Genomic DNA, 13,194 nt, shown 5'->3' with positions numbered 1-13,194 from the left:
AAGTAGGTTAAAGAAAGCGTGTAGTTCAAATACCCGCTCCGAAAAAGAAAAAGAGAGAAAAAAAAGTGGCGGCTACAAAAAAGCAGAAATTCTGCACTGCATGTGCGACCATCCTTTCTTCCTCTGTGAACAGATCTGTAAACACAGGAGAGATGTAATTGTGGGATGAAACTGTATCCTCTCACTTAAATGCAGCCATTTCCTCTGTCCCTTACAGTGACAGATTAGTGAGCAGCCCTCGTCACTCGAGCCCTGCAGTGTGCGCCTGGAAGCCATCCGAGCCCTGGGCCCTAGTGCCAGCACTTGCTCTCTCTCACAACATGATCTGGAAATGATTAAAAAGCCGTTTGAGAGCGCGCCTTTCACTGTGGGAACCTCGGCTCTCCTGTACGCTCACTGAGGTGCAAATGGAAGGGGAAACAGAGACGGCCGCAGTTTTCAAAAGAGGAGGGAAAAAGAGAAGAAAGTGAAAGGGGGGGTTCAGTCCTCACAGCAAGCCAACTCTCGGGAATAAAGTGGATTGAAGGCTAGTCACATATATAAGGAGCCTTCAAACATTATTTTGCGTTTAAAAATGGAAACAACACGTCGGGGTGTCCGGGTAGGTTCTCGGCCTACCAACATGAGGGTTCCAGGTTCGAGCCCCCGTGTTACTGTACCTTGGTCGGGTGTCTGGAAAAAAACAACTCTCAACAGAAACAGTACATAGGGACATTTAAATGTATTCATACATGCACAACAGCATGTAATATACACTGTACGTGCAGCAGTTGTTGTTGTTGTGTACCAGGATAATTGACACTGACATCATTACGTATGTGTTTCTGTACACAGTTGTCGTGCCTGACACGTACAGTACTGGTTCATGCAAGAGTACACAATCTGACCCTACGACGAGTGAAGTCAGCGAGATGGTGCTGACACACTGCTGAGCATCTGCTCTCCAAATGTTCCCTGTGACCCCCACTCTCTGCTACAGCGCCGCTTCTCAACATGGAGTCCACCGACCACCAGGGGTCCATGAGGAGCTTCTAGGGGGTCGCCATCAAATTGATGAATTGTTCAACTTCAGCATTATTTTATTCAAGAAGATAATACAAGATAATACAATTAGAGAATGTACAAGACATGTCCACTGTTTTGATCATAGTTCCACTGTTATCTCTCTACCTACTGTACAACACAGACGGTCATGGAATTCTGGACAAAATCATATCTAACAATAAAAATATTCTCAGATATGGGTCCCGAGAGACAAAATCTTATTGAATGGTGGTCCGTGGGCTGTAATGTGGACTAAATTAGGGGTCCTTGATATAAAAAAAAGGGTTGAGAAGAACTGTGCTACAGTCTGTAACAGTGTAACAGTGTGCTACAGTATCTGCTTGGAACAAGCTGTTCTTGATTTGGACAGGGTCATGTACAGCCAGTCAGGGGTCGGCTCGCAGCACACTCACGTGACAAAGATAAATAGGGAAATCAAGGCAGATGTGATCATGTGACATTCGGGCCACGCCAGGAAAATGACATCAGGTCAGCGGAGGAGTTTCAGGAGGGAAAAGTCCTGTGTTAGCCCCATTTGAAGTGAATTGGGCCTGACGTGCACCTCCATAAGAAAGCAATGTGATCCCTCATGTAAATGCAGACCATGCCCAGAGCGCAGCACCTCTGGCCATGGGAAGTTAGTTTAGGAGCTCGGATCAAAAAAGCTGACATCTGAGGGAGTCTGCGACACATAACGTTGGGAAATGTCGAGCGTCCAATGACGATAGGTTCAGCTAGGGTCGTGGTCTTTGGAAAAAACCCGGCAGCTTTACACGGGCCTAAATATACAGCATCGAATGTTAGCGCACCATTGTTTTTTTGCTGTTGGCTTTGAGAAGAGTTCTGCTTTCATCTTCGTGAAATTCAGCAGGGCACTAAGTATTTGTGGTGTTTCAATCCAACCTGTCAGTGTGCGGGAGCGTTTGGCTTTTATCTGCTCTGTTCTGCTCTCCCACATCTGGAGGCCTTCCATCAGTAAATCTCCGCGGCTCCACTCTAGATCCCCCCTGTATGTTTAAGCTGTTACAAGAAACAGAGCTGCTTGACCTTTTCATTCAGCTGCCCGGGCGGAGGAGAGACACACCGCGGCCGGCCACATGACGAGTGCTGTGATTAGTATGCATAAATAAGAAGAGGCAGATCATTAGCACTAATTTATTCATAAAACTGACAGGTCACAAAACAGAGAGGGACGAAAGGTCGGCTAAGTGCCCTCCGCGCTGTCTCAAAACATTAATGTTGAAATGTGTGAGCGATACGTTGAAGTTGGCATTTTATAGTGATGTCAGCCAAAGCTCGCCCTGCATGCGTCTGAGGAGACTCGTCCTGCTTTCAGAAAGAACTTGAGGGGTGTGAGTTCAATGTCATTGATTAGGAATGTGGGTTGCAAACTAATTATCTCGTGGAATAAATATGTGACAGGGACTGGTGTTTTTAAAGCCGCTTCTTCTTCTTCTTCTTTTTTACAGATTATGAAAGTGCAGATTGTAAGCTTTCAAATGATGTGTCATACATTGAAATCTGAAAATAGTTGAAGAAGATATGGTCATTCGAATGTCCATACATAAGCCACATTCAGAGAAAATCGCCCTGACAGTTGGTGAACAAGCTTGGTTTGCCCTGAACAAACTTAGTTTTAAAACAAATTATAAGTATTTAGTGAACCTAAAACTGTTGTTTGTTATATTGAGTCTGTTCAACATCTAAACTTGCTTTTTTTGGTCTGTCTCTCCCAAAAAAAAACTCCTTTTATCTTGATTTGTGCGATTTCACAGTTGCCTCTTGTTACCCCTTTCACGAGACCGCGTCACATATTACATTTGCTCATGATAGGTCTTTGGCTGTATATATAAGCTTCGTCTCTGAAAACACTTATAAAGGAGACACTGATATGTGGACACATCATTCCAATATGGATCTTTTTTTAAATCATATTAGCTAAAAACCTGACTGGACTTATTAATGGCACTGTGGTGTTAGCACCCGTGAGCGATGGCTCATCTCTATCTGAAAGGTTGTAGAAGGACAGTGAGCTAGGGGGAGTCCAGTTTCAAGGCCTCGCTGTCTGATCGATATCTCAGCCTGGGTTTCATCCCCAGAGCCCCTAATGGCAGGAACCTCTGGAGCCGCAGTAATGCTATCTATGCGAAGGGGGGATGGACTCAGAGCCGTAACAGCACACGCTGACGCTCTCATCTGCAATAAATCCTAGCTGCTGGTAAAAAGGCAACTTCCCAGAGACTCACAGATAGTCCACAGAGCGAAAAGCAGCACAAAAAGAAAATGGAGCACAGCTCCCTTTAAAAGCCTTCCAAAGAACAACGATAAGTCAGTACTCGCTGGCCGATTTATGCACGTGGAGGAATGGCCCCTTCATAACGGTCCTCTTGTAACTCCTGTATGCATATGGGAGCTGCCGTGCTCCCTGCTGAAGAGGGCTTTGGACTGTGGATACCATGGAGCACAGAGAGTGGCTATCCACCTCCTCAAGGCTCCGGCCCTGCAGTCTGGATCCACAAAGAGGCACCAAGTAATGGCTTCCTTATGGGCTCCCGACACAAGACTGATGGGCTGACAGAAGGTATGTTAAATATCTCCTGTTCTAACTGCTACATCGGGGCTTTGACCTCCTCCCAAACAAGGGCTTAACAAGAGATTGAGGGGGTCAGCGTGGAGGTGATCAGTCACTCGCAGCTTTGCATGAGGTGGGGCTGATTCTCCAAAGGAGGCTTTGGGATTAAGGTGCTGGAGGTGCAGCGAGAGAGTCACTGGCTTCTCAGCAGCGTGCCATCCTGAGGCTGTGTGTCGTCATAGATGATTCACTTTCTACTAAAGTTATGTACACTGCACTGAGAAGCAAAGCAGTAGCTGAGCTGGCACACCATGTCATTTGATGTGAGACCATAGCATTAGACTGTAAATTAATATGGTTTATCAAAAAAAAATGGTGCGTCCTGGTGGCACACCTGGTAGCACACGTACGACAGAGGCTCGGTCCTTCGCGCGACCGACGCAGGTTCGAATCCGATCCGAGGTCCTTTGCCCCATGTCATCCCCTCTCTCTCCCCGCTTTTCCTGTCTACCTATTGTCCTATCAAAATAAAGGCAAAATGCTCAAAAAATAATCTTTTTTTTTTTTTTAATATACTATCTACCATTTGGACTGAATAAGGACTGAATACAGATAATTTTATTTATAGAAAATATGCCGTTTAAAGATGAGTTAGTTTGCAAAATCAAATAAAAGCCATTCTTAAAATGAATAAACAACACCTGTTTGATACTCCCTGGAGTGCACATGGGGGGGGGGGGGGAGATTTATGTGAAATTGATGAGGTGAAAATGTTTTAATTACGATTTATAGTAAAATATAAAATAAAATAAATACATAAATATCTAGTAAGAAAAAGGATAATAAATACAAATAGAGATATCTGTTTTTGCAAATGAACTCTAGCTAGATTGAGTGGCATGGACTAGTGCACTGTCCATGTCCAATTTGCCAGATCCTGCAGTATAATTCCCATATTATATTGAACCAGAGGAAAAACTGGCTCCTTATTAGAGATCTGCACTTGCTGTTGAGAGAGAATGTGCTGTGGAGAGATGGATAAGAGAGAGAGAGAGAGAGAGAGAGAGAGAGAGAGAGCGGGGGGGGGGGGGGATACAGGCTCAGACAGAAAAGGAGAGAGGCTGAGACAGAGAAAGGGTGCTGAGAGAGACAAAAGGCAGACTGGGAGGTTGTGAGGAGGGAGGGAGAAGTTCACCTGAGAGCAAAGCAGCATGACGAGCTCCACCACCGAGGTGCTGGACTTCATACACACCAGACCTGTGGAGGCAGACAGACAGACCATGGACACCATTAAATATTAGATAGCCATCACAATTAGATTATTAGATAGCCATCACAATTCTCATGTAGTGGTCATGCAGAAGATGCTATTCTATATTGTATTCTATAATTCAGTCAAAAGTTGTATTTCTAGCAAATTGGGAATTGACAGAAGATATCCAATATGTTTGAATGGTGTGCCGTTGTGCGTGAGTGTTTGTAGTGATCAACAGAAGTGAAGTTACAGTATTTCATGGTTTGTGAGTGGTTCATTCAAATAGTGTGAACACTGACGGCTGACATGACACCGTCATAAGCATGACATGACACCTGTCATGAACATGAAGGAGGCGTTATGAATGTTTATGACTGTTGTCATTAAGTGTCATTCTGTAAAGTATGTCATTGTTAATGCAATGTTGACATTTTTTAGATGTCTTCATTATGACAACTTGAGATTAACCAAGACAACATAACCTGTCAAGTCTTTGTTATGACAACTTGACATTAACCAAGACAGTGTAATGACACGTGATGACACGGTTATAAACTCATTTGACAGTGTAATGACACGTGATGACATCTTCATGAAATGTTCAAATTCTACCACTGTAGTTGAGGTCAAGGAAAATATTAATGACACTGTTATAAACTCATCTGAAAGTGTGATTGCACTTAATGACATCTATGTCATGTTTATGACTGGTTATGTTGTCTTGGTTATGTCAAGTTGTCATAACGAAGTCATTGACAGGTTACGTTGTCCTGGTTAATGTCAAGTTGTCATAACGAAGACATCTCAAACAATGACAACATTGCATTAACAATGGCATAATTTACCGAATGACACTTAATGACAACAGTCATAAACATTCATAACGCCTCCTTCATGTTCATGACAGGTGTCACGTCATGGTTATTAAGACAGTGTCATGAAAGTCGTCATATGCACCCTCAAGTAAAGTGTTACAGAAGACACTATAATGTCCTTGACATGAAGTAACCTTTTAATTCAAGTGACTGACACCAAGTCATTTGAATATCGAGTAGGTTGTGCTTCCATTATGCCCATCATAAAACTGTAAAATATTTCATTTGCATCTGCATGGAATAGAACAGGAAATGAAAGGGAAAAGTCACAGATGCACAGACACACAGCACACCCTCACACACGTACATACATACAAGTACTTAACAGTACATGCCATCTTGCACGTGCACACGCGCATACACCAGTGTAGGGGGTAACTCATTACAAAAGTAACATATTACATGTAATATATTACTTTTAGCAGTAACTCAGTAATATAACTTATTACTTATAGGATTTCAATAATATTATACTAGTTACTTTGTCAAGTAACTCAAGTTACAAATTGAGTTACATTTTATTAAATCAAAGCACATATTTAAAAAAAAAATCGTAATTTCCTAATCAAATTGTGTTTTTATGCAAATAACCACTATAGATGACAATAACAAAGGAATAACATTTAGAATTTTGGATTGTTTACACTGACTTCAAGGCGGTTTAAATTATTTTTCGGGATGGTTCCGGGGCGGCGATGTCATTCTGCTGCTGCTGTTGTTTTGGTAAAAGTAATGCAAAAGTAGTGTAATAAGTAACGAGTTACTCTACACAGACAGTAATATTGTAAAGTAACTTATTACTTTCAAATGAAAGTAACTAGTAATATGTAGTATATTACATTTTGAAAGTAACTTGCCCAACACTGGCATACACACACACACACACACACACACAGAGCAGAGCAGACAGACAGTCACAGTTTCTCTCCTCATGTTCATTGTGTAGACGCTGAGGCCGTGCAGGAGCAGACAGTGGTCTAATGAAACAAGGGGCAGGTGTGAAAAGCTCATTTGCTGAAACAATGGCTGCAACTGGTCTAGTATTCTGCACCTCCCCGCTCCTTCTGCTGCTCTGGGGGAGAAGCCGTAATGGTGCAGTCATTAGTGGGGGAAAGCAAGCAACTCTGTAGGACTCATTATGGGCTGGCAGAACCCCGGGCTGCACAGCTGACATGGCTTCATGGATGATTGGCCGTCAATCAGAAGATAGAACAGAATATTTAGAATTTTTTTGTATTACTTCAAGTGGGGCTTTGTACTGTAACCGGGACCTTCAATGTGTATATAGTATTATGTATGCTATGCATTATTTGCTGGCATGACATAAGTATGCTTAATTGTTCAAATTAACAATCATCAAATAGTGTGCTTTGTATGAGGTCATACTTAGAGTTGGAGGCAGTTAAAATGCTCAAGGAATGGCATGTTTTCCTGGCAGATTGAGGAGTATCCAAACTTAACAAAACTCGATAAATTAATGACCTGCAACATGCATTCTGACTGCGCTGCACATTTGACTGTAACTGCACTGTGGACAGCAAAAAAAAGTTTTGCTTTCCAAATCAACTGTTATACAACTTGTTCTAGGAACACCCAACTGGGCAACATTCAAATGACATAGTTTTGCATGTGTGAATACTATAGGATGTAACAGAGAATGCTAAATATTCCAAATATTGGACGGAGACCAGGAATGCCTCCACATCCACCTCTATTCACGACGAGAGGAGCCTGTTGGAGGGGGCGTATTGTAAATACTCGGAGAGGATGTGACCCCTCTCTTGTAACACACAGCGCCACATCTGACCTCTTGTTATAGCAGTGACACGCTACGCCATAAGTCAGTCCGGCCTGACACAGGAGTCAGGTGGACGTCTGACCCTGGCCTTGTGTTGCTAGGCAAACTAAATGCATTCTATTTAAACACAGCCTGCCAGCCCTTTCCTGTAAACAGGGCAGGGTTAAGGCACGGGTGAATGTGGCATTGTGGGCTGATGTGCCGGCGGGCTGGGGCAGCCAGGGGGCAGCGAGAGGCAGGCGGCCGGCGTCACAACAGGAGCAGTGTTCGCACGGACCTCAGCCACCAACTCCAAGTGTAGCGCTCAGGGTGCACTCCACATAATTGCCGCAGTGACCACATGTCGGCGGCGGGGTGAAGGAGTGGGGTGAGGTGAGGGGGCACGCGGGGCACCGGGGGGCTCGACCCCGGGCAATCCAAGGCGTGATGGATGGCTGGTAATTACTGGTAAATGGAGCGCCTTTGCACCGCAGCACAGTATTTCAACTGTGAGCCTGGGAAGGGCTTGAGAGGAGAGGAAAAGTGAGGAAGGGAGGAACGGCCATCTCAGCCCGTCTGTTTGGACAAAGGAGCAGCTCTATGGAGGGAGATATTTGAAGTGCATGTGGTAATCCAAACCGCTGCGTTTGTTTCGTCTGATAAAGTCAGCTCTTAGTCTTTGTCGAGGTGCACCGTTCCACAGAGCCAGAGAGGGTTAAGCATGTCTGTTGAAAAGCACTGAGGCCCAAGCTGTCCATCTACGACCTTGTTTGTGGGGTTACACCCTCAGCTCAGCTCTGGTTTGTCAGCTTGGCCAGTCCGCTGACAGACTTTGAGTGAAAGGATAACAGACGTATTCACACTTGTCAAGGCTCCGCTACCTGATTTTTCCTTCCATTCCCCTGAGCATGTTTGAGTAGCTATAGCCACATGTGAGAATGACATTTGTGCATGTGTGTGTGTGGGCGTGCTAACGTGTGTATATGAATGTCTGCTGTTTGCTGTATCGTGTATGGAAAATGGTGCATTTGTTTGTAGAACCTTGCTGGATAAAAACTATAATATATACCGTAAATGTTTTAGACAAGGACTTAGTGAGACTTTAAATCAGTGAATATCCACCTTATTTCTGGCTGCCATGATGCCTATGCGTTTTTCTTCCGGTGTGATCCTCCCAGCCTTGTTGCTGACAGCTTGACACCCGTCTGGGCGAATGGAGCAAATCACTAATCAGGTCCAGCTTGGCAAAAATCTCGTCGATAAATATTCCTTTAAGAGCGCAGTGCATCATGTGTAATCGCCTACTGTGGCTAATGTTAGCGGCTAGCTAGCTATGTTACATGGCAGTAAAACGCCACTGAATGACCACATTGATATAACTTTTAACCATTTTGAGTAACATTGTTTCCATACGGATCACCAGCGTTAGTTTGTTGTTTATAACTATAACGTGGCTATATTTGTCACGTTCTCTATCTAACTCTGATACACTGAAAATACTGGGAGGCGGGCCACAGCGTCTCTGTCAATGATTTGATTCGACAGTTCTGGGCACTGGCATTGGCGTTGGCCAATCCTGGTGTGTTCCACCCCCAAATCGATTGTGTTCTGGCGCAAAGCGAGTGGGTTCCACGACGAAACACGCTCGAGCCAACTACGTTATCTGGAGCAGTGCAGTAAATACAATATTCCTGAAATGCGAGTTTAACTAAACAGTTACATGTCCTCTGCATTCTACATCAAATTAAGACATTACCGTTAGTTTTATTTTGTATGTTACATACTTATTGGCCAAGTTATGTTAGTTTATGGTGGAGGAATTCTGCCAGAGTAAAGAAGGAAGTGTAGGCGGCCATCTTGCCTGCAGAGTTTTCAAATCAACCGTTTTAGGAAATGGCAAGCTGCAACAATCAGGTCACTTAAACCGGACCTTGTATCCATCATTATCTTTACAGCGGGGCATTCAAAAATAAGGTGGATAGGAACATAAGATGGCTATATCATGACGGCAGAATTGGTTTGTATGAAATAAATGAATAAACAGGCTGTTATGAGTAACCCCTTGCCAAAGTTGATTGCTTTTAAAACTGCAGCAAATACCAGTAACACGTGCTGATTAAAACCATTACATCTCTCAAAAATGTAGATGCCACTGCTTAGGAGCACAAATAAACTCAGTATTTGACAAGATGACGAAAATGTAAATACTGTAATGTTGGCAGCGATGGAAGAATGTAGCTGTTGTTTAAAGGTAACCAGCAGTGTCTGTCTATACAACCAGACTGTGTTCAGGACAAGTGGACAAGTTGTGTGAGACAATTTCTTCCAGGAACAGGCTTCAATAAAGCCACGGGCGTGCATTCTTTCAGCCTGCTGTCATTCTCTGCATAGACCTCTGAAACTAATATCAGGATAGCTTTAGCTTACGGTTTAAAGAACACAGTTTGGCACCGAGGAAAGGCAGAGAGATCATTTCACTTTGGGCGCAAGCTGCAAGTCAAGAAAGTAGAGGCCACACGCATATATATATATACTGTACTGTGTGTGCACGCACGCACGCACACACACACTGGGGTTGTGGTGGCTGTGTGTTATTGTGAATGTGAGCCAAAGCAAGCCTAGGGAATAGAGTGGCACCACACACAGATGCAGGCAGCGAGTCCCTGAGGTTAGGCACTGGGAGCCCAGTGAAGCGGCTGCCAGCCTGGGGGCCTGGGGAGGCACTGGGAGCCTTCATACAGCCATCAGGAAATGAGACTAGAGGCCAAGAAGAGCGCTACAGTGGAGCGCGGCATCCTCTTTCCCCTTCTGCAAACACAGTGCACAAGCCAGCCAGTCAAAGCAACCCCTCTGAATACATGCAGTTTGCCTGCTGAAATGCCCTGTAAAAGAAAATGATGAAGGCTATAATATTTGTGACGTTAATCCGAAAGGGCATGTTTCCAGAGGAGCTCAGAGTGCAAAGTCATTGTTGAACTGGGTGCTTTTTAGCATGCTGTAAAGTGAGTACGAATGTGATTTTAGATTTTGCTTAAGGTGTTACATATGTAGTATTTTAACATCAGGAACAAATCATCCCCGCATCGATTTTGAGGCAGTATAAATAGTGGATTTGGATTGGACTGCGTAGAAAATCTGCTGGATTGGTTTGTGGTACAAAACACGAAGACAGCCGCGCTGTTCTTCCAGCACAAATAGAGCAAAAGGTTTCAGATTGTCTCAGAGTGACAGATGGTGGAAAGAGTGAAAGTCTGATGGAAAAATTCCTTTCAACATGTTTCTCCTCTTCTGTCAAATGAAAGAGGAAACATTTGACTGAAGAAGCAAAGATCCTCCTCGTGAGTCGTGACACTTGACATAATTTGGTCTTAATTTTGAGAAACACTAGCACTAACTAACCATGTCACTGGCATGAGAGAGAGACTACCAACCGATTTCAACTAGAGATGAAACGGTATGAAAATTCCATATCACAATTGCAGTGACCAAAATTATCACGGTTACCAGTATTCTCACGGCATTGATCAAATTTGCTGAAAATTTTCAAAAAGTACCGATACACCGAGAGTGACATTGTGGATAGATAAATGAGAACAAACCCCCAGCTTGTGTGCCAAACAGCGCCCCTCCTGTCCATACCTGCTATATGCATCCATCTGTGAGGCATTCAGTGGAGTACAAACAATGGTGGGGTGGCGTGGGGACAGGACTCCACGCACAGCTGGAGGAATAAGACAAAAGCACTAGACAGCACAGCACCTGTACCTTCTATGAGCAACTCCTGCCCATGGCTGCCCAGCAGGGTGCGCGACAGGAAGGGTGCAAAGTCCACAAAGATCTCCCTCAGCAGGGGTGCCACCTTCTCCAGAGCCCTCTCCAGCTTGGTAGTAATGCTGTGAAAGAGAATATGGGAATATACAGAGAGAGAGAGAGAGAGGGGAGGGAGGGAGGGAGGGAGAGAGAGAAGGAGAGGGAAGATAATTTCAACACAGAAGTCGTGAAAGGACAATTCTAAACACCCAAATGAAAGGTGAAAGGGAGAGATAACATTGTGCCCTTCCACCTGGGTTAGTCCAGGCGAAGAGCAGCAAGAGTGGTCTGGACCCTCCCTGAGCCGCAGAATCACCTAGCAGTGGTTAGACAGACTGACAAAGCCCTGGTTGGTGGAGAGGGGTAACCCAGTGGTTCTCAACGTGCAGTCCGGGGACCTGCATGCATCCTTGAGGGAGCTCCAGGGGGACCCCAGCTAATTGATGAAGTGTGAAACTTTCTCATTACTTCATTTACATGTTAACACAATTAGAGAATGCAGAAGAATGACTGTTTTGATCATATAGTTTCACTGTTATCTCTTTGCCTACAATACAGATAGTTACCGAATTCTGTACAAAATCATCTAACAACAACAATGTTCTCAGATTTGGGTTTCAGAGAAATCAAATGCGGGTCAGTGGCTCAAATGAGCAGTACATTGGGGGTCCCTGATATGACAAAGGTTGAGAGTCACTGGGGTAACCAACACTTCAGAGGATGCAAACCAAACTGTCTATATATCCATGACATGAGTGTAGCTGCCACCACTGGAGATGTCCATAAGACAACGTTTACGCTGTTAAAAGCCGTACGAAGATATTGTTTCTTTTGTGCTCAAAGAGGATATCTCGCCAGTCGTTTGCATTCTTTGTTGTGACACGTTAGCAAGCTTTATGTGTGTAGGATCGCAGCTGATTTACACTGTGGAGGGAAGTCCTTATCTTTTACACGCTACATGGTGCCGCCTGACACTATCTGTGATCTTCAGCGGGAAAAGGCGAGCTGGAGTCATGCAACCGTACAGTACAATATACTGAGCAGAGATACTACCCAAGCTACAACATAGCCTATCTTTCGGGTTTGTATGTGTACTAGAGGGTGACACGAGAGTGGTTTTTCACTCCTGTCCCATCCCACTCCCGTCCAAATCCCGGGCCGGATGGGACGCAGGGTCAGGTGTCTGCCTGCAACCAATCAGCAACCAGCCACCAGCCTGGGAAAATTAAACTAGAATGACCGCATCGCGGATATATGCCTCCGCCAACAAGTGAGCAGTCGACATCTACTGTATGTCTGTCCAGACTTTGACATTTGAGCCAAATGTGAGGAAATTCCGTCAAGATGTTACTGAGATATGGCGTTACCCAGCTTGAAAATGGCATTCATGAGGTCACAGTAACCTTGACCTTTGACCACCAAAATATAATCAGTTCATCCTTGAGTCCAAGTGGACATTTGAGGCAAATTCGAAGAAATTCCATCAAGGCGTACGAGATATCGTGTTAACGAGCATGAAATGAGTGGTCGTGAGGTCACAGTGACCTTGAACTTTGACCTTTGACCACCAAAATCGAATCAGTTCATCCTTCAGTTCAAGTGGACGTTTGAGGCAAATTCAAAGAAATTCCATCAAGGCGTTCCTGAGATATCGCGTTAACGAGCTTGAAAATGCCGTTCGAGATGTCACAGTGACCTTGACCTTTGACCACCAAAATCTAATCAGTTCATCCGTGTGTCCAAGTCGACGTTTGAGCCAAATTGGAAGAAATTCCGTCAAGGCATTCCTGTGAGATCGTTAACGATCTTGGGAATGGCGTTCGTGAGGTCACAGTGACCTTGAACTTTGACCTTTGATCAC

The 13,194-nt window shown here is 44.3% G+C and overlaps 1 protein-coding gene across 4 annotated transcripts in view; it reads right to left on the bottom strand.

Annotated features, from left to right (window-relative positions):
• Nucleotides 1-13,194, bottom strand: part of nbeab (neurobeachin b) — a gene marked incomplete at both ends in the record, with an annotated part of 283,508 nt that overhangs the window by 114,650 nt on the left and 155,664 nt on the right. For 3 of the 4 annotated variants that reach the window (XM_083636986.1, XM_083636987.1, XM_083636989.1), the window contains 2 exons: nucleotides 4,812-4,873; nucleotides 11,289-11,416. In XM_083636986.1, coding sequence (XP_083493112.1) covers nucleotides 4,812-4,873; nucleotides 11,289-11,416 — 190 coding nt within the window. Of the gene's footprint in view, nucleotides 1-4,811; nucleotides 4,874-11,282; nucleotides 11,417-13,194 lie in introns of all 4 variants that reach the window. The other variant, XM_083636988.1, reaches the window with a different exon arrangement.

Source organism: Poromitra crassiceps (genome assembly GCF_964638095.1).
Source record: "Poromitra crassiceps genome assembly, chromosome: 5".
Lineage (NCBI taxonomy): Eukaryota > Metazoa > Chordata > Actinopteri > Beryciformes > Melamphaidae > Poromitra > Poromitra crassiceps.
This window is presented reverse-complemented; position numbering and strand designations above follow the sequence as displayed.